The following is a 26,798-nucleotide window of genomic DNA, read 5'->3' on the forward strand; positions in this document are numbered from 1 at the left end:
AGAAATAAGTCATGCATTTATTCAGTAGATTGTAATCTGCTTGGGTAATAAGGTGTCAGGTGGTAGGTCCAATGAAAATTAACAGTGAGTATCACAGTAGATGTGAAAAATTAACGCTTGGTGACTCCAAGCTGCTTATTTTCTGAGAAAACAATAGATGTCTAGATTACTAACCTAGCCTTGGCATCTATTATTCAAAAACTCTGGAGGTAAAAAATACACTTCTGATACATAACCTTTCCCCACATTTATAGGGAGTTCACCACTAAAGAAGATTCCCTTTCAAAACGTGCTCTCATTGCAGGAAGGATCTTTGCTGTCACAAGATTTCACAGGTACTATGTTCCTGTCTGAAAAATGGGTTCTTTTTTGAGCACTGGTTTTGTTTTTTTTGGACAGGTTGTGCTGTTTGATCTTCATGGCCTCCTCTTTGTTGTTTCTTTGGAAGCATTCAACAACTGTAACAATGCTTTTGATGGTGTGAGGTTCTTTCTACAGAAGACTGTGTATGCCTGTCCTTTTGGTACTTTTGTAATCTTTTGAAGGGCAGTGGCTGTTAGAGTCTGGATCACTAAAAGCCTGGAGGCTTAGCCAATGTATACTTTGCTTTCTAACTAGAAATATGAAGTATAAAGATTTGTTTTTCCTTGGAAAACAAAAAATATTTTAACCTCAAAACTAACAGATTACAAATGAGACTGCTATGCTTGCAAGAAATATGACAAACAATGCAATGTAATAACTGAAAATGCATGGATAAAGCTTCAATTTAGAGTTTTTCCACCTTTGCGGCCTCTTTATCCGCGGCCTAGGAAGGGAGGCCGACTTTTTGGTCAACTCCCGTTTTAATCAGGAGTATAACGAAAAAATCGCGATTTTTTCCTTTGTGAAAAAGTCGCCAAAAAGTCGGGGGATTAAATCGTTTAGTTCAAAAAATCACATTTTTAGGATTAAATCGCGATTTTTTTGCAGACTTTTTCCACAGAGTTATAATCCCATTCATCATTTCCCCCCCCTGGGTCCACATTCCTCCACTGGGTCCACGTAGGGTTAGCTTGCCCCTTCCCCTTGCCCGCACCTTGGGTCATGGCCTAGAATGATGCCTGAAGGTTGATGCAACTAAAAAGAAAGATAAAAGCATATTTGGCCACATTTAATAGAAAAATGTACCACAAAATGCAAAAGATTGCCGGGACAAACACATTTAGCATGTGGGAAAAATCCAATACATGAGCTGTACTCGATCATCATGGTCATTACCCTAGTTCCTACAGGTTCTATGAACCTCCTTATCATATAGGAACCCATGATTGTCCCAACCCTTGGTGGGAAATGAACCGCCCCACCTTAACAGAGGGTATTCACTGCTATATCTTATACATCATGCTCTTACCCTTTGAGCCCCGAGCAGTTAATCAAAGAAAATCATAAAAAGGAAAAATGCATATAAAGAAGAGTGGAAAAATCAACGTTGGGGCACCTCATGTACCATGATTGCTCCTCCTATACATTATAAGCCCAAGTGCGGGCTTCCCTCTTATTAGCTACCCTTGTACCCTAGCATGTGAGCCAGGGCTGCCCTTCTCATCCCCTACTTCATTCACCTATCTATCACATGCCACCACCTTTTGAAGGATGTATCTTTGAATATATTATCCCCTTTAAAAGTAGTAGAAACCACCTAATAGGATTCTTGGATAACCCCATTTGGATTTTAGGAGACATTGGCACATCCGAAGCCCATTATGGAAGGCAAGCCATTATGAAGTCCCCACTTGTGTTCCATGATTGGTAATCTCATTTACTTGATTTCCCTAATGACTTGTTGTGTTGGAAGGCTAGGGGACGCATTGGATCTTATGTAGGATTGCAGATGGTCTGCATCTTGGGTTTGGTCTCTCTATACGGGGTCCTAATCCTCCAGAGGGATACATTGGCACATGTAGGGTGTGCGTTGAGAGCCATGGGCCTCCACAGCAGCAGACAACACTCCATGGATCCCCACAGCCATTCAAATATTTCTCGTGGTTCACTTATTGGACGAGGAAGATGCACCTGATCCATCATGCCCAGCTGGCCCAAGATTTGCACCATACACTTGGCAGATGATCCAGGACTTGCATGATGATGTGGCATCACCTACACTATCATCCTACCCCTTGCAAGCGATCTACAGGCATCTTCGATTTGTTTGGAGACCCATGAAGACACTTGTGTGCCCCCACATGTTTTTTGGAACACCATAGGTTATTACAAGGGGCCAACCCCTTGTCCACTGCTTTTGAGGATCCTACTCTTCATTATGGCACCCATGGACCTCATTAGGCCTCTTAGAGGGCCCTATGACATGCATAAATTATTATTTGACCTCTTGAGAGGATTATTCTTTCATTTATGAGCTAGTTTGGTGGGCTTTTCAACAAAAGTTGGATTATTAAAACATTATTTTATTTTTGGGGCTTATATAGGCCAAAGAGGCTAATTCGGACTCCTCATTAGTGTATAAATACAAGTGAGATGAGTTCATTTGCTCATCATCACTTTGGATTGGATTTTGTCTCTTGAGAATGTCTCACTTTTTCTTAGAGGATGAATTGGAGCGTTACGAATGAATTTTGATGTGTGGATATTGGTCTATCTTATCTTGGAGCTTCTCTTTTGTCAATTGTGGATGGTTGGATATATTGTGTTACATGTAAGTACATGCTTTTAATGTTATTCTTGTTTTACGTTGTCATATACATTGGATTGGGATTTTCACTATTTTCAGGGCTAATTGCTGCATGCATTTACTGCTTTAAGTTGTAGAATTTTGTCTCTATTATAGCATTTTTCAATGTATGGGCCATGTAATGTGAATGAAATCTCCTAGGGGTAATTCTAACAATGAATTGACCTTGATAAGCCATCTCCTTTGCACATCGAAGTATAAAAACTGCAAGATTGCTTCTCTTCGACCTAAAAGGCTGGCGAAGTAGTCTTGAGGCCTGCTTGACCAAGGACCACAGGTCCTCACTAATGTTCATCATAGACTCCATTCTCCCAAGACTAAGGCACTGATATACCAAGAGGTGGTCACCTAAAATCACATCTTTTTCAACTTTTCCCAGGTCTAGCCAAGTTGGCTCACCCAGGGCATCATTTTCCTTGCAAACTGTCCCTCCAAAAAGTTCGATCTCCTAGGGTTTCCTGCGCTAGTGTCTCCTCAAGGCCTCCTCCAATTTTGAAGCCATTCCGAAGATGGAGTTGGGAGAAAAACTAAGCCCTAGCTCCGAGATCAAACATTGCCCTAGCATCCCCAAGGCTAGTGCGTCATAGGATCAAATCAACACCTTCAAGTGAAAATTCTTTCTTTGATCCTTTCCCTTACCTTGTCCAGGGTAAGAACATCTTTGGTTGCCATACTCTTTCCTCCTACTCTAGACTGGGTCCACTTGGTCTCGTGTGAGCCCGTTCCTTTGAATAACAACTCTTCAGGAACCATCCGGGATACCAATTTCAACAAGGATTTTGGGGATTGGGAAACTCCTTCACAAGTCATATCCCATAAACCTAACCCTCAAATCCTCACTTCCTTTCCCTAGAATACATTGTACCTTACTTAGAAAGCAAGCGAGCTCCATCCTTCAAACTCTTCTGGGAAAGGGATTACCTGGGTCACTCATATTCATTCATTGATTTATCATTCATCCATGACTCCACAATATACCGGGTCTCCTCCCATCGGTGAAAGTCTGTAAATAGAAGGGAGCCTTAGCTGAGGTGACAATGGGTCCACTGCTAGTTTGAGCGGTAACAAGTCCTATGGGCTAATTGCTTTATTTTTTTCACTTTGAAACATCACGATGGATGGAAAATAATATAATTGTTAGAAAAAATGTACCAAGGACAAGTGTTCCTAAGGCTTGGTGTCTAGCCTAGGAAATAGTGTCCTAACATGAGCCCCCTTGACTTCACTTTATGAGAAATAAAGTTAAAGTGACTTTATGAGGCATAAAGTCATAAAGTGACTTTTTGAGTTAATTAATGAAAATGTGACTTAGGGGATAAAGTGACTTATGAGTTAATGAGAGATTAAATCCCCACCCTTGATCTCAATGGCTATGATCCAATCTCAACCAGTGGATCTTAGGGTTAGGTTTCTCTTCATTATGAGAGAACAAAAAGGAAACTCAAGGGAGAAAAATGCACCATTTGCATGCATTCTTCATGAGTTTTGGAGAAGAGGATAAGGAGGTTGAGGGAGCAAGTACTGCAGGAGATAAAGGAAGTACAACAAGGAGAGGGAGGATATTTCTAGGCTGAGCAGAGCACTGGAATTGAGGCACTCTTCCAGCATTATTTGCAGTTGTTTCGCCAAAATTTGAGGGCAGCTTGGGCTGAAAATCGAGGGACTAATTGGCATTAAATTGCTGTCAGAAGTAGCACATTTTTCGAGGTTGTTAGGCACGAATTTCAAGGGGACTGATAGCATGGAAATCGAGGTTGCTAGAGCTGTTAGAAGCAACGTAGAAATTTAAGAGCTGGGCATGATATTCTGAGTAGTGTCAAGCATGATTTTCAAGGAATGGACAGAGCATTTATTGGCACGTATTTCTGAGCAAGGAGGGAATAGAAATTGAGATTGTCATACACAGAATTAGAGGAAGCTACAACACAAATATTTAGGAAATCTGGGCACAATTTCCTAAGAGATAAGTTTGCATTAATTGTTGTAATAAATGCTGTAAAATTTCTCTGACAGAAACAAGAATTCTCTCTCTTTCTGGTTTTCCGTTCAGGGTTTTTTCCAGGGTCTATTGACCAAAAATTTCTCGAGTAATTTTTTGTTGGTTGCTTGTGTTTCCTCAGTAAAAGTTAAAAGTAGAGTAGGCTGATGTGTTTCAATGTTTGAAAATATTCATGTTTATGACAGTAGCAATAAACATGTGGGTTGGGCATTAAACATGATGTGACTTCACTAAACTTGAAAGTGGGTTGGGTTTAAACCAAAATTTTGTACATGGTATCAGAGCTTGGTCACCAAATTGTTGAGAAAGTGACCAAATAACAAGCAAAACAGTAGGCCTAAACAGGGATTTGTGGTCGAGAGGGAGTAGTAGTTTACCCTTGGACATATCTGAGATTTTGTGTTGGGTTGTTGAGGTCAAACAACTACGGGTTTGAGGGTTGAGGACAAGTTGAATGAGGTTGATAACTTTAGCCCATGGAAGGAGAGGGTGATCTTATTGCTAGAAGAGTTTGAGTTGTGGAAAATTGTTGAGAAGGCAGTTAGACCACCCACTCCTCAAGGCTTGTTGGCTGAGTTCAACAACAAGAATTTCAAAGCAAAGAGACTTCTGCTACATGCCATCAAAAATCACCTCATTCCCCATGTTTCAAGGAAGAAGTATGCCTTTCAGAGGTGGGAGGTCTTAACAAAGTTTTACCAAAGTACCAATGAAAATAGGAAAATGGTATTGCTGGAAAAACTGAGGCAAACCAAGATGACCAAGACCGACACAATTTCCTCATACCTCACCAAGGTCACTCAAGTGAGAGATGAGTTGGCAGCTGTGGGAGTGGCTATTCTGGAGGAGCAGTTGGTTAGATCAACCTTGAGTGGTTTTTCCAAGAAGTGGGATGCTTTCATTGATAGGATTGTAGCCCGTGAGAATTTTCCAGATTGGGGGAGAATGTGGGATGATTTCCATCAGGAGGAGATACGATGAAATGCCAAGAGTGGAGGCCAACATGGTGGGGATGATGAGGATAATGTTGCTCTTGCAGCAAAGGGCAAGAAGAAGTCCAAGAAGGGTGCCACGAGTGGGACCAAGCAGAAGGGTAAGAAAAAGGAGAAGGAGAAGGACATGAGCAAAGTGAGATGCTTTGCTTGTCAAAAGATGGGACACTATGTTGTTATGTGTCCTAATAAGAAGATGAAGGGTGTTGCAGCTTCAATTGACGTGGATGAGTTTTCCATTAAGCTTGACAAGGAATTTTCCTTGGGGGTTAGTCTTGGTGATTTTATGCAGTCAACAACATTTAGATGCTCCAGAGTTTCCTCTTCTTCCACCTAATTATAAGGACACTCTGGAATGCAACTCATTGCAAGTTTGATACCAAGAGTTCCCTTCTTGGCCAACCATTTTGGTTGGAGTGAGAATGTTGCGAACACTTTGTTGTGCAAGTTAAAGATCATCTGCTTCTGACATGTACAAATGAAGTTATGAATTTATTTATGTTATGGACAAATTGTCAAGGTCGGGCAGCAAACTCATGTAGGCTCAGAAGCCTAACAATCACGTCTATTCATCCTCAACGTTAGCCTATAAATACATGATGCTTCATCCTCATTTGGACACACTTCATCTTCACACATCCCTCTCCCCTCATCTGATTGGGTATGGATTTCTGGGCAGTTTCTCTCTCCACACGTGCGAAGGAAAGGAAGGGCATTTTCTATTTCTGCGTTGACCAGGTTTGATCGAGTTTTTAGAGGCTGTTTTTGGGCTGCGTTGACCTGTTTTGCTACGATTTTGGGAGGAGGAATTCTGTCCTTGCAGACTGCATTTCTTGGAATAGAAATCGAGGCAATCCGTTGACTATTTGACCAGCGTTGATTGTGGTTAGGGCTGACCGTAGGTTTACTATTGGACCAGACTTTGACTGGGCTGAATTTGACTATTTTGAGGGTTGTTTCATCTTGCTGTTTGGAGGCCGAAGTTCACTGAAGTGGACCGAATCTTTGAGGGTCAAATATGCCCTGTTGACCAGCGTTGACTTTTCTGGTTAGGGCTCCTTTGCTGCTGTTATAAATTATCAGATTTGTAAATTGTATTATCTCTCTCTGCTGAACTATTGAAGACTACAAGAAGAATTGATCAAGGGTTTCCCCACATTGGGATTTGTCCCTCGCTGGTGCCACATCTTGTGTCCTCTTGTCTTGGCTTGTCTTCTACTGTTTATGTTTATGTTCTATCTGCATTTTACTATCATGTTGATGTGATTGCTAAACTGGATATCGATATTGGGCTAATAAAGAAATTGAAGTAAAATTGCTCTAAAAGCATAGAACATACCATTTTTGCCTAAAATTAACAAAGCTCTTTTCAACAAGGAAGTTACTGAAAGAAGCCTAGATGACCTAAAAGGTATGTGTGTATTCAATATTATAAAGTCATGTTGTATGGTTGTAAGTAACATGGATCACTTCTCTATCTTATGAAGCATGATCAATGGAAAGGAATCTCCTTCCATGAAGGATGCTGGAAGGCATGGGTCACACTAGATGAAATCAACATAATATGTTGTCATATGAAGTATGAGGTGGTTGACTACAATTGAGAAAACTCTGATTGGAAGCTCTTGGGAATGAAATGTGTGAAGAAAGGAAGGAAGAGATCGTGGACTATGCAACCATAGAATAAAGTATTCAACATCCGAGGACTAGAAGATTTGACTAGGAAATCTCCCGGAAAGATATAAAGACTCTGATGGAAGTTTGAAAATGATGGAGACCCTTGACAATGGATATCTTTGGGAGATGTGTCAACATGAATGTAGGATGCTGATACCTACAGGAAGATGTCATGATGAAAGACCATCACAAAGGTAAGTCTGTTTTAAGTGTTCATTTCTTATTTTGAACAAGTATTTAGATGGCTTATGCAGGACTGCCAAGGGAAGAACTGTGGATGTCTTCCAAGAGGACCATGTAGAAGGATGTAAGATCCTTTCGAATAAGACAACATGAAGAAGGCTGCATGACACGAAGCAAGACTAGATGGAGATTGATGGATCACTTTCTGATGAAAGGAATGATGACATGACTGACTCGTGGATGAAAGTGATGGATGGTCTGTGCCCTATGAAGAAGTCCCAAAAGATGAAGACTCCATAACGAAGAAGAAATTCATGACATCGAAGGAAGGAGTTCTTCAAAGCAGCTGGTTGTCCCATTATCTCCACCTAAGGAGCTGTTGTAGGTCCCTAATTAAGAGGGAGCCTGGAAAACAAGTTTCTTACTTGGAAGAAACTTGGAAATTCCTAAGCCAAGAGGGAGCTTAGGTACATTCCTTCTGTAGGAATGAGTACATTCCTTTATAGGAATAGATATGTCCTCCCTAATTAAGAGGGAGAGATAGACACATCATTCTGGTCTTCACTTGGGAAGACAGAATGGAGGATTGGGTAATCATTTGTCATCTGATACTCTTTGAGGATGAGATAGGGCATCCAAGATAAGAGTTGTCGTAAAGGACTGATATTCTTTGAGGACTAGGAAACCAAGATAAGAATAGTCCTAATGGAACATACCCTGAGAACTCGGGTGGGGTATGTTCCGGTAGAGACAATGATGAAAGTGTTTATAAATCATTGGTCTCGCCAGCATTGAGCTCAGATCTTGTGGAGAGATAGAGCTGTTAGTCAAGGCCTTGCTATGTAACAATGCTGGTTGATATGATGCTATACAAATGGGTTACCAATCCAATTCTCCTTATGAGAAATTCTTCAAGATTGAGAATGACCAAGTACCATTATGAATACCTCCCTAGTTAAGAGGGAGTGTGGAAAAGTGTAACTAGGTTCGGTCTTCATAATGACATGTAATTGTGATTTTTATGTAATTGATGTAAAGAAGAAAAATAAAATATTTGTATGCTTGACTCATGGGTTTCATGAACAAGTATTTTATTTTTAGATGGCTCCCATTGTGAGCCTTTAGGATTTGTCATCTAGTCATAAAAGTCAAAGAGTCAATGTCATGTATGAAGAACCCTTCTTGGGCATATTACAAATGTAAATGAGTCTATAGAATTGTCAAATAGCCCTCCAAGACAAGCACTAGCTACTCCTCTTCAAGTCGGCCTCAAAACAGAGAGAAGAACACATATCGGCTCACCTAATGGAGACACACCTATTCGGATTTATAGGTCGGCTTATTTATGGGACAAACTACTATATATATGAGCATAGGGTCTTCACATCTCCATAGAAAATAGTTTGGATCTCTCTGAATTCGGGTGGATAGATACAGTGACAAGTTCGGATAGATTGCAGAAGTAAGTTCGGTAAAGGAGCTCGATAAGGGTACAGGATTGGAGAGATAAATTGGGTGTTGTCTCATAGTCAAGGAGTTTGGGTTTACCTCTGAGATTCGGATGAACATTACAGTGACAAGTAAAGAGTCAAGTTCGGATAGCTTGTAGTGACAAGTATTTCGGTATAGGAACTCAGATTGCAGTGACAAGTATTTTAGTGACATTGCAGTGATGTGTCTCGGTGCCACCATAGTTCGTTGATATCACAGTTTGGTGACTATCTCAGTATAGGAGATGATCTCAGTCTATCCACAGTTTGTTTTGGAGCTATCACTGTAACTTTGTTTCAGTGCCTCCACAGTGAGAAAGGCTCGGTACTATCACAGTATGAAGGAATCGATAAGGACTCAATGTCATCACAGAAATAAGATCTCTGTGACATGTCAGTGACGAGATGGTAACTATGTCTTGGTGCTAAGAAGGTCGAAGCGGAAGAGGAGTCAAGAAGAAGAAAAGAGCAGAACTAGTATCTTGGTCTTGGAGTGGCTAATAGGTCAAGAGTCTTGGTCTTGGTATTCGTCAATTGGAATCTCTATAAGAAGAATTTGTGCGGGTTTTCCTCTCAAAGAGTGAGAGGTTTTGGCCTTGGCTGATAGCCTACATTCTGTGTCTCTTGTCTATTTATGTTCATGCATTGGTAGTTGTTTGATGAAGAAGAACACTAATAACTTAAGCAACAAGAAGATCCTAATCTAATGAAGTAAAAGGAACTCACAAGCAGTTACTAATTAAGAGAAATCTCTTAATTCATGATGCCCTAGATTTCTCAACACCCTATAACAGCAATTCATAAATTGATGGTTGCTAGTGGGGTAGCTAATTTGAAAATCTATAGAACTTATCTTGGCCTCCTAGGCTTAGCCAGTAGTTTCCTTCAATCCATCATCTCTCTCTCACACCCTGAACCTTTCTTTATTGAAGACCTTTCTAGGGTGTGTAATTTACAAGCTCCTTAGAGAGCCATTTGGCTTAGGACTCCTTAGTCATCTAGCCTCTAAGTCTTGTTGGGGAAGCCTCCCTTGTGAGGATAGTATCCAACCACAAAACAACAGGGGAGAGGCAATTGAGGTAACAGTGGTGGATGATCTCATTGTTAGACCTAGAGTGCCTAGTGTGGCTTTACACATGGATGCTAGATTTTTCTGTAACAGGCCCATTGGAAAGCACATTCAAAAATGGAACTTATGGATATATTAATCATTAAGTGCTTGTAATCTAAATTATGGACCAAACCTTCCCCCCTTGAATTTGGCAGCTGCTAGCAACTTTAAAATTTAGAAACTCTTTCTCTAACTGTCTGCAGCAGGTCAACCAGTTAATAGACTTTGGAAATTCTCCTTGCTTGCAAACATAGAGCTTGGTCTCCTTTTGCTTGGAAGCTTTTAATTTCTTGTTAATTTCTTGTAGAGAATATTGTACTCTTATATGATCACTTCGTTTTATGGGATCAGCTCAACCCAAGATAATATCAATCTGAATCCTCATTTGGCATTGACTACTTAAGCAACATCAACTGATCTACATTTTCAGTCAATCATATGCCCATATACTGAGACAAGTCCAATTTAAATGTTCTCTACAATATTCTCTAGGATCTTGCAAGGACCACTCCAGTAGGCTTCAACTATTGGTTTAGGCCTCTGAATCTTTCCTTAAACAAATTTAGCCGAACTTGGTCTCCAATCTAGATGACATGAAAATTATTGGAGCTTTTCACTTTTCATCATTATTTCTCACTTTTCAGAATAGTGTGTGTCGTAAATGTTTTTGCAGTTGCACTGTAAGTGTATATAATTTAAGTTTGTTTACCACCATGGCCTTCTGATTTGGTGCCACCTTGACCATTTTCCATGCAATAATATTGGTTTACAGGGGACACAAATATCACTTGAAAGGCCTTGGAGGAGGGAAACTATGCATGATCTTGTCAAGGAGGCAACTCACATTGACTTCAGGGACTTGCAACATGATTTACAGGCAGCTAAGAAAGCTGCTATTGATGCATTATCAGTTAGCTTAGAGAAGCAAGATATACAGGATATTGAAGACTGCCCATCAGTGGGACACATTCTTAACAAGGTATGTGCTTGTAATGATCTTCAAAACCCACTGCTTCTTAATAAAATCGAACTTGTTTGTGCAAAACAATATTACTGTTGCTGATTAAAGGGCTTAGTGTTCAAAATTTTTACTGATACGTACAGATTTTCTTCTCAATATTTCCTTCCAAATAATTATTTCACAAGCAGTTGTCAATGTTTCATGTTTTATCTCCAGGAAATTGAGTATTAATTGACATAATGGTTTCCACTTTCTTGAGATTTTCTTTAAATGGTATCATGCAATTGCTTCGCAATGGCTGCAACCTGTTATCCATCTCATGAATTCTATGTATCATGCTATGAACAACAGTGTCCAGCCTCATTTCAAAGTCCATCTCTGGTGTTTGTGAAGCTAAGGACTTTCTCAAGAATGATGCACCCGGTCAACTGACTTTAAAAGCAGATGACCTGCTAGATTCTGCTTTTAACTTTTATTTTCAATTATATTTGACAACTTTGGCGAATTGGTTAACCAATGATATGAAAAGTAGAGTTATAAATATTCTGAGAAGGGTATAATGTCATCTACTTCAATGTAAACTCACATCTCAAATATCCTGTTATTACTATGCATGGTAATACAAGTTAGCATGGGATCACATCCATAAATGAGGAAGGGTTACCCTTTAACTTCCCTTTCATGTTTTGGGAAAGATACAGCCTATGGGATATAAAAGGATTGTATATTGGAGAAAGCACGAACAAGGAGATTGTAGATTACATCAGGGCCTTCAAGCAATGCTAGGTACTAAAATATCTAAAACATCATCTAGGAGGAAAAGTTTAGTCCTTACCAATACTTTAGATGAAATAGTAGTGTTCCTGACATTAGACAAAAGAAAAAATGATTTCGATGTAGTAAACAAACTTATTATAATGGCTAGATTATATTTTGGAAAGTAATTCACAAAGAATGTGATATTGCTACAATATCAAGGAGTGATAACAAGCAAACGTAAATGAAGATTCATTTATGTTTCTGATTATCATTATGATTTTAACCTAACTCATATGATACATTTGGACACACAAACTTTTGAAAATAGAAATACGTCACACATTGGGACAGATTTATTGACATTGAGACGCGTGTACACTTTTATATTTTGTCAAAGTTTTAGCATTTTTGGGTGTCTTGTGTCTGACATGTTGAGACACGTAATGACAGTGTTGGGCATGCATGGCATCCATGTCATCGCACAGAACACGTCTGACACACTGGCATCATGCTTCTTGCATCTCCATGTGTCTGACACACCAGCATCGTGCTTCTTCTTGCATGTCCATGTGGATAAATGACACGGGATAGGAGGACGTGTCCTGTGTCCTAGATTTAAAGCAATGTTTCAAGCATCTCTTGTTTCTCCTGATATTTCTGAGCTTTTCATGTCATTAAGTTTTCCAAGTTTATCCAATTTTTTCATGTTGCTAATTTTTCTGAGTTTATTCTTGCGGGTTTTGCTGATTTTTCAAAATTTTCTCTAGTTTCCTGATTTCCCAAGTTGATGACCCCCACTGATTTTATGTCGATGTTGATTTTGCAGCATTGATTTTAAGTAGATTTCATTTGTTTGACTTGGTCATGCCTATCAAATACATGAATTTGAATGGATCATAAATTTAACTTAGAACAAAAATTTTTACTACATTAAAATTCTAAATTAGGTAAAATTTTAAACATGGTTACTCTTTACCAAAGCCAATACTATTTCTTAAATCAAAAGAAAACTGTTAAATTCAACACAGAGTCAAAAATCTTGGTCCAAAATCTTTTAATATTTTTTTTTTTATTAAATATCTGTAAAATGAATCTTTAAAAGGAAAAACCATATCCTATGGATATATTAAAATATTTAAGACGAATATTTCCACATCAAAATTGTAATATTTGAAAATATTAATTTGATATAGTTTTATTATAAATTTTGTTACCATGTGATGTAAAAAACCATTAAATCTAATATTAATATTAATATTAAAATATAAAATTAATATTAATATATAATAATATTATTAAATTTAATAACTTTGGATTAATACAATATTAAATTTAATATAATATCCAATTTGTCATATTATAATATATATTAATATATCATGATATATATTAACTCTAGATATATATGGAGGGAAGAACAAAAACATAGAGTGATAGAGGGAGTGACAAGGGAGAGATGGAGATAAAATGAAGGAGAGGGGGGAGGAGGAGTGAAGAGAGAGAAAGAGAGTAGTGAGAGAGGGAGAGAAGGGTAAGAGAGAGAGAGGGAGACACAAAGATGGGGGGGGAGAGAGGGAGAGAGAGAAGGAGAGAGGGAGGGAGATAGTGACAAGGTTGGAGGGCAGAGAGAGAGAGAGAGAGAGAGATGGGAGAGAGAGGGAGGTAGGAGAGAAAGGAGAGAGGGGAAGGACCACAGAGAGGAGGAGAGAAGGAGGGACAGAGAGATGGAGTTGGAGGGGGAGGGAGAGGGAGTGAAGAAGAAAGACATAGGGAGAGAAAATTGGAGAGAGAGAGGGAGTGAAGAAGAAAGACATAGAGAGATAAAATTGGAGAGAGAGAGAGAGGGAGTGACAAAGGAGAGATGGAGAGAGAGTGTGTAAGTTTTGGGTGAGATAGAGAGACAAAGAAAGAGAGATGGAAGGAAGGGGGAGAGAAGGAGAGAGGGAGGGAGATAGTGATAGAGTTGGAGGGCGAAGAGAGAGAGAGAGGGGAGGGGAGACAGAGGGAGGTGGGAGAGAAAGGGAGAGAGAGAAGGAGGGATGGAGGGAGAGAGAGGGAGGTAAAATGAAAGACATAGAGAGATAAAGGTGGATAGAGAGAGAGGGAGTGATAAGGGAGATAAAGAGAGGGAGAGAGGAGAGCAGGAGGGAAGAGAGATAGAAGGGGGAGAGAGGGGAAGAGAGAGGGAGAGGGAGAGGAAGAGGGAGGGAGCAATAACTAGATATGGAGAAAGAGTGTGTATGTTTTGGGGTGATATAGAGAGACAAAGGAGAGGCAGAAGGAGATAGAGATATAGATGGGAGGTGGAGAGAGGGAAGAAGAGAGAGGGAAGGAGGGAGGCAGAGAGAGAGAGAGAGAGAGAGAGAGAGTTTTTGGGGGGGTGAGATAGAGAGAAAAAGAAGGAGAGATGGAGAGGGGAGAGAGGGAATAAGATTTCTTGCACTAGACACATTGATTTCAGTGTAGATGATGATTTCTAATCCTATTTGATTGCTTGCATTAGATGAATTGATTTCAGTGTAGATGTCGATTTCTAATTATATTTGATTGCCTGCACTAGATGCATTGGTTTCAGTGTAGATGTTGATTTCTAATCCTATTTGATTGCTTTCTCTAGATGCATTGATTTCAGTGTAGATGGTGATTTCTAATCCTATTTGATTGTTTGCACTAGATGCATTGATTTCAGTGTAGATGTTGATTTCTAATATTATTTGATTGCTTGCACTAGATGCATTGATTTAAGTGTAGATGTTGATTTCTAATCTTATTTGATTGCTTGCATTAGATGCATTGATTTTAGTGTAGATGTTGTTTTTTAATCCTATTTGATTGCTTGCATTAGATGGATTAGATATTGTTAATCTTGAAGCTGATTAGATGGAGGGGGGGAGAGGGAAGAATATTTCTTGCACTAGATGCATTGATTTCAGTGTAGATGATGATTTCTAATCCTATTTGATTGCTTGCACTAGATGCATTAATTTCAGTGTAGATGTTGATTTCTAATTATATCTTATTGTTTGCACTAAATGCATTGATTTCAGTGTAGATATGGATTTCTAATCCTATTTGATTGCTTGCACTAGATGCATTGATTTTAGTGTAGATGTTGATCTTTAATCTCATTTGATTGCTTGCACTAGATGCATTGATTTCAATGTAGATGTTGTTTTCTAATACTATTTGATTGCTTGCATTAGATGCATTAGATGTTATTAATCTTGAGGATGTAGTGTAGATGTTGATCTCTAATCTCATTTGATTGCTTGCACTAGATGCATTGATTTCAATGTAGATGTTGTTTTCTAATACTATTTGATTGCTTGCATTAGATGCATTAGATGTTATTAATCTTGAGGATGTAGATTATTAAAAAAATATTATCAAGATATATTTAGTATTACCTAGAGGAACACTATTAAAAATTAATTAGTTGTCAAAAGTTGTGATACCTAGACTTAAAATGAAATAGATATGCAAAATCAATCCTCCTGCAAAGTGCAAATTAATCCTTCACAAGATCGTTTCCCTTCATCACCAACTAATTACTAATAGACAAGTATATATATTCAAAATATATTCAAAACTACATATATTCAAAATTACTAATAGATAATTGCATACAACAATGTATTCAAAAGTTTTATAAGAGGAAAATATATATTTATAAACATTCAAAATAAATCAAAATATTCTTGAAGGAGATGTGATAATTGTTTGGAGAAACAAATAATGTAAAGATTTTATAAATATGACCACTCATTAAAAAAAATTAAAAAATACATTATTTCTTGACTTTGCAAAATAGACTATAGAGAAAAAAAAATCATCAAAATATTCTTGAAGGAAATAAATTATTTCAAACATTAGCAAAGAAACAAATTATTTCAAGAGTAATCTTGACGCAGTAAATTATTAAAACTACTCTTCAAGATATATTTAGCAATACCTGGAGGGACACTATTAAGAATTAATTAGTTGTCAGAAGTTGTGATACCTATAATTAAATGAAAGATGTGCAATATCAATCCTCTTGCAAACTATTGACAAGATTGTCTCCCTTCTTCATCACCAACTAATTACTAATAGACAATTACATACACATAAAAATATAACAAAACTGTAACATTCACAAGCATTACCATCCAAATCCAAACACATAAACACACAAACCACTCAAAGCATCCAAACATAGGCATATAAACCATTCAAAGCAAGCAACACAGACTAAATTAAAGAAGAGCATGATATGGTCATACCAAGCAAAGAAAACATAATGTGAATTTTGAAGTTAATCTCAAACATATACATAATAATGATAATCTAAAAATGTGGCATTGATGCCCTCAACTAGAACCAACTTAGATCCATCTAACACTAGATCTATCATGTGCCGAGAGGGATCAAATCCCTCGAGGTGCAAACATTTCCTCAAGTTCTACACTCCAAAAATAAGGTTTGCACCTTGAGGGATTTGATCCCTCACGGCGTATGATAGATCCGATGTTAGATGGATCTAAGATGGTATTTTTGTTTCATATACTTTTTGTGGAGATGAATTTGTTGTTAGAAAAGGAGTACTCAGGACAAGCGTTCCTAAGGCTTGGTGTCTGGCCTAGGAAAGAGTGCCTTAATGTGAAACCCTTTATTTAACTTTGAGAGATAAAGTTCACGAAACTTTAGTAGAGATAAATTCATAAAGTGACTTTATAAGACATTAAAGTCATAAAGTGACTTTATAAAACATAAAGTTATAAAGTACCTTTTGAGTAATTAATGAAAAGGGTACTAAGGGGAAAGGTGTCTCATGGATCAGTGAGATTGTTAGTTTTTGTAACATCGGTCAGGTGTTCTAGTCTTGACTTTGGTTAGAGGGGCTAAGGAACACAAGGTCTCTAGAACTCAGAAAAAGTTTCAGGAGAAAACACCTTGAGATGACTCAATTAATTTAATTCATCAATAATTAAATTTTCCATAAGTCTAACTTAGGAAAAGTGATTAATTAATAGTAATTAATTGAGAAAGGTGAGAATTCTCTAGAAACTCACATGGATTGAGTTTGAGATGATCTTAACCGTTGATGGGGATATAATCATGGACGTTGGTGAGCCAACGAGAGATTATAAGAGCAATTCGATGGGGATGGGGAAGGCACATTAGAGAGGTTGAGTTCCTTGGTAAATCAAGCTATCCAACTGCAGAGGTCGAGCAGGGAAGAAGAGTTTGAGCCAGAAGGGATGCAAAGATAGAGAGGGAGCAAAGACAGTGATTCTGGAGGGTTTCCACTTTTGGAGAGGCAACAACAAAGAGGCTGAGTTATTCCACTAGAGGCTGTGTAGGGACTGTGCAGGTAGCTTCAGTGAGATAGTTCAATTTGGCTGAGAAGAAGGTCGATTCAGTTGTTGGAGGCCGGGATAATTTTCCAAATGGCCAGAGGATCACTTTTAGAGGCAGCAACAGGCATAATGACTTGATCAGAGGCATATTCAGGTTGGATGTGTGAGGGTTTGCACAAGCATTGCGTAGAGGCCTATGCAAGGGTTCTTGGAGGGCCAATTTTCTTAAGCAAGCTGTGCTGGGATTGCTTGTGGAGAGAGAGAAAATTCTCTCTAGTAATTTTGGCCAGATTATTTGCTGTGGATAGCCAGTTTGGCATCTAGATTGTACTCAGAAATTTCACTGTTGCATATAATAATAAAACCCTCATCTGCTGCACCGATTTTCCCACATTGGGGTTTTCCGATTTTCCCACATTGGGGTTTTCTGAGGACATTCGTCCTAAAATAACGGTTTCATTTTTATTTTGTGTATGCTCTATCTATATTTCTTAGTTCTAGTATTTTATGTTCCGCAACGTTTTTATGGTGAAAATTGTATATGTGATTTTATTCATTGTTTGTCGTAGCAAATAAACTGCACTTAATAATAATCAGTTAGAAGAGTAATTTCCATTTTTGAGACAAGTTTTCGGTTATAATCACATCAAAATTCATTTGTCAATGTGTCTCGAACCATCAAGTGTGGTTTGTCTCAAAAACTTGATATGGATCACAAAAGCTTTAATTCAATAATTTCCATTTGCTGCAATAGAGTGAAAATTTCACTTGGTACCAGACGAGTGTTGAAGCAGATCAGGAGCTCAATAGCGAAGGATAAATTTTGCACTTCAAAGGGAGTCTCAGAGTAGAATTTCAGGGTCTGCGCACAAGCCAACCAGGAGTGCGAGTTAGCAGAGCAGGGATTCAATTTTCAGTTTGTAGGCAACAAAAAAATCGAAGAGCCTTAGTTGCAATGATTTGCAGTCAGTGGTGTTATTGGGAAGCAATTCTGGTGAGAAGATCAGTCAGTTTGTTGAGTAGATTTGGGTGTAGTTGGTTTGCAGCAGTGGTTGCGGTAGAAGATCAACGCTGATTGGAAGAGAAAAGCACACAAAGGGATTTTTCTTCGAATATTTCCAGGTTCACTTTTATGGAGGAAATTCGTGATTTCCAATAGCATGTGGCAGTAGCAGCTAGAAAAACTACACATTCCAAGAGGGAGTGCGAGTAGCCAAGAAGGAAAGGGAGGAGATTCCTGTTGATTTTCCCAGTTGTGAGTTTTGCAGAAAATGGCCTCAACAGAACTTCAAGATCAGGATAGGCTAGATGGAGCCTCAAATTATTGTATTTGGAAAGCCAGAATGTCTTTCCTGCTAGATGAGCATGGTCTGAAGACGTATGCAAAGAGAGTTCTAGCCGTACTTACAGACTCCCAGTAGCTAGAGAAATACAATAAGGAGATGGCCAAGTCAAAGCGGTTGATCCTTGATGGTGTTTGAGATCATATAGTCTCACACTTAGTGGCCAAGAATATGACCAAAGAAATGTGGGATGCATTTGCTATTCTTTTCTAGAATCCTTTTGAGAACCGAAATATGTTCTTGAAAGGGAAGTTGAGGAGCACCAAGATGCATAAGGGTGAAGGATTCAGAATGTTCAAGACGAGTTTTCCGCAGTTGGAGATTCACCTCAAGCGAGTGAGTTGGTGCATACAACTCTCAATGGTTTCACCCCAGAGTGGGCGACCTTCGTCCAAGGCATCACTGGACGGATAATCTACGGGTTGGGATTGTTTGTGAGCAGATTTCACACAAGAGGAAATGAGGTTTGCTCTAGTTGAGAACAATATCAATGGCAGTAGTAGCAAAGGAGCGAAGGGTGTCAAGGAAGAGGAGAATTAGTAGGCCTTGCATCAAAGGGGAAGGAAAAGAGAGGTCTCAGTCAAGGATAAGGTTCACAGGGAGGAGAAAAGAAAAAGAAGGATTTGTCAAAGATCAAGTGCTTCAGATGTGGTGAGTTTGGTCACTACAATACCCAATGTCCAAAGAGGAAGAAGGATAAGAAGGAGAAGTAGGAGCAAGCAACAACTTTGGCAGAGATCGACAATTTGTCTTCTAGGTTGGAGGACGATTTTGCTTTGTATGCGACTATACCTCCAAGAGAGAGGCATGGAGACATTGCGATCTAGACTCCAGAGTTGCAGAGATTTGGGCAGGGTCCATAGAGGAGAAACAACAATTGTTGTTTACTCATATGGATAATTACCCTTGCTACAAGGGCCCACAGTATTCAGTAGAAGTTGGATCAGTGTCAGATGGCATAGTCAGATCTTGAGGGACAGTTGCAGAGCTAGTTGCAGTCAGATGTTGAGGGGCGCAAAGCAGTTGCAGTGCAGACAGTTACTCAGTGCACAGTGCATAGGCTAGTTGTAGTCAGAGACTCAAGACACAGTTGCAAAGCCAATACAGGGGCACAATTGATTTAGGATTTCATTCTTAGTTGCAGTAGTTGTAGCAACAACAACATGAGATAAGTTGCAACGCAGAGTAGAGTTGGCAATAGAACAAGTGGTACAGTGCGGTGTCAACAGTAGTGCAAATGCAAGGTGATTCAGCTACAGAGTGGCAGATGAATCAAAGTATGCGTAATAGTTGATGGGCAGTGGTAGGTTGTCACAGTTGTCAGATATTAGCAGCGTGTATGATAGGATGTTATGAGACAGAGAGAACCCCTGCCTCTCTAAGAGGGAGTGTTGGTTTTAGTAGCATCGGTCAGGTGTCTAGTCTCAACTTTGGTCAAATAGGCTAAGGAACACAAGATCTCCAAAACCCAGAAAAAGTCTCAGGAGAAAACACCTACAGATGGCTCAACTATGTTAATTCATCAATAATTAAATTTTTCCTAAGTCTAACTTAGAAAAAGTGATTAATTAATAGTAATTAATTGAGAAAGGTGAGAATTCTCTAGAAACTCACACGGATCGAGTTTGAGATGATCTTAGTCGTTGATGGGGATCTAATCATGGTTGTTGGTGAGCCAACGAGAGATTATAAGAGCAACTCAATGGGGATGGAGAAAACACACTAGATAGGTTGAGTTTCTTGGCAGATCGAGCTATCCAGCTACAGAGATCAAGCAGGGAAGAAGAGTTTGAGCCATAAGGGACACAGAGACAGAGAGGGAGTAGAGACACTGATTCCGAAGGAGTTTCCAGTTTTAAAGAGCATCAACAAAGAGGCCGATTTATTCCCACTAGAGGTGTGCAGGGACTGCTCAAGCAGCTTCAGTGAGGTAGTTTAATTTGGTTGAGCATGAGGTCTATTCAGTTGCCAGAGGCCGGCATAATTTTCCAAAGGCCGGAGAATCACTTCAAGAGGCAGTAGCAGGAAGAGTGACTTTGATCAAAGATAGATTCATGTTGTGCGTGTGAGGGTCTGCGCAGAGACCTGCGCAAGGGTTCTTGGAGGCCAGTTTTCTAAAGCAAGTTGTGTTGGGATTGCTTGTGGAGAGAGAAAATTCTCTCTAATAATTTTGGCCGGATTATTTGTTGTGGATATCTAGTTTGGCATCTAGATTGTACTCAGAAATTTCACTGCTGCATATAATAATAAAACCCTCATCTGCTGCATCGGTTTTCCCACATTAGGTTTTTCCGGGACATTTGTCCTAAAAAACGGTGTCATTGGACCAAAAATCAACTATGTAAAAATTTGTGTGACTATTGCATTTATTCTGAACAAAAGTGAAAGAGTAGCATAGGTTCAAGCGTTTCATGTTTTGAAATATTTTCATTTTTATGACAGCAGAAAAAACATGTGAGTTGGGCATTATACTTGATGTGATTTCACCTAAAACTTGAAACTAGGTTGGGCCTACAAAATTTCTACATGGTATCTATTACTCACCACTTCGTGGGTGATATCCCCAGGAGAAATTTTTCTCCATGATGGACTTCAGCCGGCAGCCAACGGCCCTTGCAGCCCCCTACTATCTCGTTGTGCCATTTCTCTGCCACCTGAGCCAGCCATGTGGTCCCTCACCCACTTGAGCCAGCCATATGGTCCCTCACCCACCTGTATTGATCGTATGTTTGAAGGTGGGCCTTTTGAATCTAAAGGTATGTCTTGTCATTTGGTAATTGAGTATTGGGTTTACTTATCATTGATACTTCTGGGTATGGATTGATGGGGGGATTTGGCGGAAAGAGTGGGCTTAGTTTGTGCTCTTGTCCCTTGATCTCTTTTGGATGTTACCCTTGGATCTTAGTCCTGTGGGATCTCCTTTATTGACCATTTGGTTCTAGGGTGGTACCACTTGAGAAACCCCAACTTTGGGTGCGTGGTTGCGCTCCTTTATCCACATATATTACTCCCTTTCCACTCACTATACTCCCATTCATCAATTCTCCCACCTGGGTCCACATACGGCCAACCTCCCTATCCCCTTGCCCCCACCTTGGGTCAGGTCTGGAATGATGCCCCGGAGGTTGAAGCACCTAAAAGAAAAAGAAAAAAAAAGCATAATTGGCCACATTGAACAGGAAATTGTACCACAAAATGCAAAAGATGGGCGAGACAAAAGTAATTAGCATGTGCGCAAAAGCCAATACATGAGCTCTACCCCAATCCATGGTCATCACCTTGGTTCCATAGGCCCTATATGAGCCTCCTTTATCATTCAGGAACCCATGATTGTCCCAACCCCTGGAGGGCAATGAACTGCCCTACCTAAAAGGGTTAATCACTGCTATATCTTTACATATCATGCTCTTGTCCTTTGAGCCCCGAGCAGTTAATTCAAGAAAATTCATAAAAAATGCATATAAGGAAGGGTGTAAAAATCAAGGTTGGGGCACCTCATGTACCACGATTGCTCCCTCCTACACATTACATACCCAGGTGTGGGATTCCCCTTATCTAGCTACCCCTATGCCCTAATATGTGGCCCAGGATTGTCGCTCTCATTTTTCTACTTCATTCCACTTATTTATCACTTGCCACCCCATTAGAAGGATGTACCTTGGACATACTATCCTCTTTAAGGGTAGAAACCACTTAATAAGGTACTTGGTTAACCCCTTTGGAGCTTGGACACACTAGCACATGCCAAAGCCCACTACAGAAGGGCATGCTATTATGAATTACCCACTTTGTTATCCATGGTTTGTAAACTCTTTTACACGATTATTTTAATGGATGGTTGTACTGGAAGGCTAGGGGACACATTGGATCTTATGCAGGTTTACAGGTGGTTTCCATTTGGATTTCGTCTCCCTATACGGGATCCTAACCCCAGAGGTCTACATTGGCACATATAGGGTGTGCATAGAGAGCCATTGGCCTCCACAGCAGCAGACAACACTCCACAGATCTTCATCGATGCTCAGAGACTACTAGTGATCCACTTTTGGGATGATGGTGATATGCTTGGTACATTATGCCCAGCAGGCCCCCACAGGAGCCCCACACTCTTGACAAGTGTCCCAGGACTTGTACGATGTCATGGCAGAATTCATTCCACCACTCGACCGTTGCAGAGGATCTACAGGCATCTCTGATTCATATGGAGACCCATGGGGTCATTTATATGCCCTCAGACCCATTGAAACCACCACAGGTCTACTACTTGGAGAACAAGGGGCCACCCCCTTGTCCATCATATTTCGAGGAATTTATTCCTTAGTATGGTACTTCAGGAGATTATTAGGTCTTTGGAGGGCCCCACGACATGTGCATATTATTATTTGGCCCCTTGTGAGGCTTATTTTTCCACTTGTGAGCTAGTTTTGTGGGCTTGTCACCAATAGGGGTTTTATTTGCACATTATTTTATCATTAGCGGCTAATGTAGGCCCATAGGCTAATTCGAATTCCTTAGGAGGCTATATATTGATGTTAGATACACTCATTTGGATTATCACTTTGACTTGTGATCTCTCTAATCATAGAGAACTTCACATTTTTTTCCTTAGAGGATCTTTTTGGAGATGGATGAATTTTAATGTATGGATTTGGGCTATTTTCCTTGTCTTTGAGCTTTGTCTTGCAAACAAATCATTGGTTGGATAAACTCTATAACGTTGTAAGTAAATTTTAACGTTGTTATTCTTGTTGCTAGATACTGCTAAAATTAGGGCTAGTTGTTGCATAATTGAAATGTGGAGTTAAGCATGTTTTAGCTAATTTAATGTATGGGCCAATGTTATATGAATGAAATGTCCTAGAGATTATTTGTCTCGATAAGCTTACATCATTTTCTTTGAAGTATAAATGCTTGAAGGTCACTTTTCTTTTCTTTCTCTCAACATTGGATGAAGTTGACTTTCTGGGCCTCCTTGATCAAGAAACCAAGTTCTTACTCATCATCATCCTTGACTCCATATCCCCAAGTGAATTAGGCACTGATCCCTAAAATGGGTGGTCATCTCCTTCACCTTTTTCACCTTTTAACACTTTTCCCAGGTCTAGTCCTCAAAGGTCACCTAGGGCATCAATTTCCCGAGAATTGACCCAAGGAAAAACTTCGATCTCCTATAGGCTACTGCGCTGGTGGGTCCCCTCCCTCTCCTCCAAATTTGAGGCAATTCTAATGGTGGAATCTCCGGGAATCCCAAGCCCTAGCTCTAGGATCGAATTTTGCCTAGGCATCCCCAAGGCTAGACCTCAACAGGATCAATTCAACCTTTTGAAGTAAATATTTTTGTTTGGTCCTTTCCCTTCACCTTGTCCAGGATAGGAACATCATTGGTTGCTGCATTCCATCCCTGAACTTGCGCTGGGTCCACTTGGCCCCATGTGGTCCCACTTCTCAATAAAGATTATTTTTCAAGGACCATTTGGGAATCCAAGTTTCCCAAGGATTATAGGGATTGAGAACCTCGTCTATAAGCCTATTCCTTCTCCCTCAACCTCCAATCCTCACCCCTTACCCCTGGAGGACCAAGTCCCTTGCTTAAAGAGCAAGCAAGTTCCATTCTTCACTCCATCCTTGGGAAAGGGTTTCCAGGGTCACTTTCCACCTATCCATTGACATATACTTTACAAGTGATCCCTACACTACCGGGACTCCTCCCATTGGTGAAAGTTCGTAAAGAGCAGGGAGACTTAGCTGTGGTGATAGTGGGCTAAGCCTCCACCGTTGCCCTTAACCTAGCAGTTGCCCTCTTAGGAACCCCTTTTAGGTCCCCTGTTGGTTTGAGTGGTAACATTTTTGGTGCCGTTGCCAGGGACACGAAACGTGTGTTTTGTTCCCCATACGACATATTGACATATCATTATTGGTGACTCCATTAGAAGAACGAAGCCCTAGTTCTTCATTGAACTTTAAGGTCAATGCTTGTAGAGTGAAGAAAGCATTTTTCTAGGCATCTTTAATTTCACCCTGGCGACTCCTACATATGTTTCATGTATACCTCAAATAGGTTGTCATTCTTTCGTAAATTTCCCCCTTTGAACATGGCTACCATCCCTGGACATCTTAATCATGTCACGGGAAGGATGCTACGTGGGATGCCCGTGTTTGATGGTGATCCACTCCCCGTAATTAACCACATATAAGGATTTAACGCACATGCTTCAAGAGAGAAGGTTGGCCACCAAGATGTCCTTATATTATCATTCATGGGATCTCTCTGTGGTCATAGCTGATGGTTGCGTGATCATGAACCTAGGAGCATCTCATCTATTGAAGAGTTCGTTGATGGATTTCTTAGACGTTTTCAAGTACACCTTGCATTAAGCATCCAAGAGGAAGCCCTCATCGAACATCATTAAGACATTGAGAATCTAGGTAATGAGCAAGAAGATGGGTCCTCCTTGGGTCCGCATGATGAAAATGATGATTTTGAGGACATGTGTGCTGGGAAGAATGAATATATTGTAAGTGAAATTGAGACCAGCTTTACCTTTCTCGAGGATATTACTCCCAATGAATCCTCTTTTGAAAACCTTGAAAGAGATGATCCCATTAGCCCTTCGAAAGATGACATTGAAGATTATTTCTGCATTGAAAAGGAGAAATGGGAAATTACTGGTCCTCAATTTGATTCTGCTCCCATTTATGACACTAACAAAGAGGATGAGGATGAGATTGGTCTTCCCTTGTCCTCAGGCACTATTTATGATGACATACCCAATGATATGCTTGGGGAGGAAAATCTCCATTTTCCTTTGCATAAAGAGGGGTAGTTGGAAGTGATCAATTTCCCTTTTAGGAGAGACCCAATCTTTGAAATTGATAAGGCTTCCACTTCTCCTGAGTATGATTCTATGTTCAAATCACTTGAGCCTTTAGATCATGATTTTGGGAAAAGGCAACCCGTTGAATACATTACTTCTTTCTCCCTTTTTCCTACTGGTCATCATCTTGAGTCTTCATCAAGTGATTCCCTCGCTCCTAGTTATATGATCTCAATTAACTATGAGCCTTTCCCCCTCCCGAGTATAGTGTCAAGGAAAAGCCCTTCATTGATTATAGTTTTCCTCCTTAGACGTACCCTCAGGTTTTTGATCACTCCATAATCTCTCCTCTTTAGTGTAATCATCATCTGCGACCTACTTGTGTTTCTCCATCTCGTTGGCCTCCCTTTCCTACCAATCATAACCCTATGAAGGCCATAAACCATGACGTAAATAATAAGGACAATGGTGGAAGTGATATGCCAGAGGTTGCCATCCATAAAAAGTTTATGAGATTGGTTGTTGACATCTCTATATTTTGTTTTCAAGAGGAGACCTCATGGACCATATTACATCCTTTTCTTACCTCACATAATCATCCATGTGTGGGAATCATATTTTTCCATCTCCCGCCCACAACATCCTCCATGTATTTGGGTTTGCATTCGCTTTGGGGTTTGTTGCATGAGTAATCATACAAGTAGGCATATTTATATAGACTTGATGATATGTTGGTTGCATTGGCTTTATGATTACACTTAATAAAAGCTTCGTCATATGCATGCTAGGGTAGGATGCATTGCATGTTCATTTTTGCATTAGAACTCACCGCATATGATGTTTCTCATGATAGATTAGATTGCATTTAGGTTAAAAAAATTGCATATTTTATTTCTTGTTGGTTTATGGGCTAACATTAAGCATGGGCAATCATAAGATATCGTGAAAAAACATGTTGTCCCATGGCTTTGAATCTTTGACATGTACAGATAACAACTCTACAGTGAGCAAGAGATTGCTGGAGTTCTCGTGACCTCCCGTTCGAGTAGCCTCGTCCATTTCTTCAAGAGATCACGTCCCAGTTGGAGCCAGATGTTACCCACCATTTCATGGGTGATATCACCAGGAGAAAGGTTTTCCATGATGGACCTCAGCCGATAGCCAACAACCCCTTGCAACCTCTGTTGAAGTTTCTAATTCTACTTAGTTAGAAACCCTCCATTCACTTTATCTAATTTATTCCTACCTACTTGTTATTTTACTTAACAAGTTATTTACAATGTAAATACTGAAAATAAACACTAGTGCATGCTCAACATATTACAGATCAACAACTAAAAGAAACAAAAACAATCACACCATATGACACCATTATTTTTGGACCAATGTGCCCGGAAA

At 39.7% G+C, this 26,798-nt stretch overlaps 1 protein-coding gene across 1 annotated transcript in view; it reads left to right on the top strand.

Annotated features, from left to right (window-relative positions):
• The window catches only part of OVA5 (Lysyl-tRNA synthetase, class II), a 433,444-nt gene that overhangs the window by 362,321 nt on the left and 44,325 nt on the right, over positions 1 to 26,798 (top strand). The window contains exon 10 of the mRNA XM_089458538.1: positions 10,956 to 11,162. Within this exon, the coding sequence (XP_089314664.1) occupies positions 10,956 to 11,162 (207 nt within the window). The remainder of the gene's footprint in view (positions 1 to 10,955; positions 11,163 to 26,798) is intronic.

The sequence above is a fragment of the Pinus tabuliformis genome, chromosome 7 (genome assembly GCF_031772625.1).
Source record: "Pinus tabuliformis cultivar Carrire ecotype Pingquan chromosome 7, CPIR1, whole genome shotgun sequence".
NCBI classification, from domain to species: Eukaryota; Viridiplantae; Streptophyta; class Pinopsida; order Pinales; family Pinaceae; genus Pinus; species Pinus tabuliformis.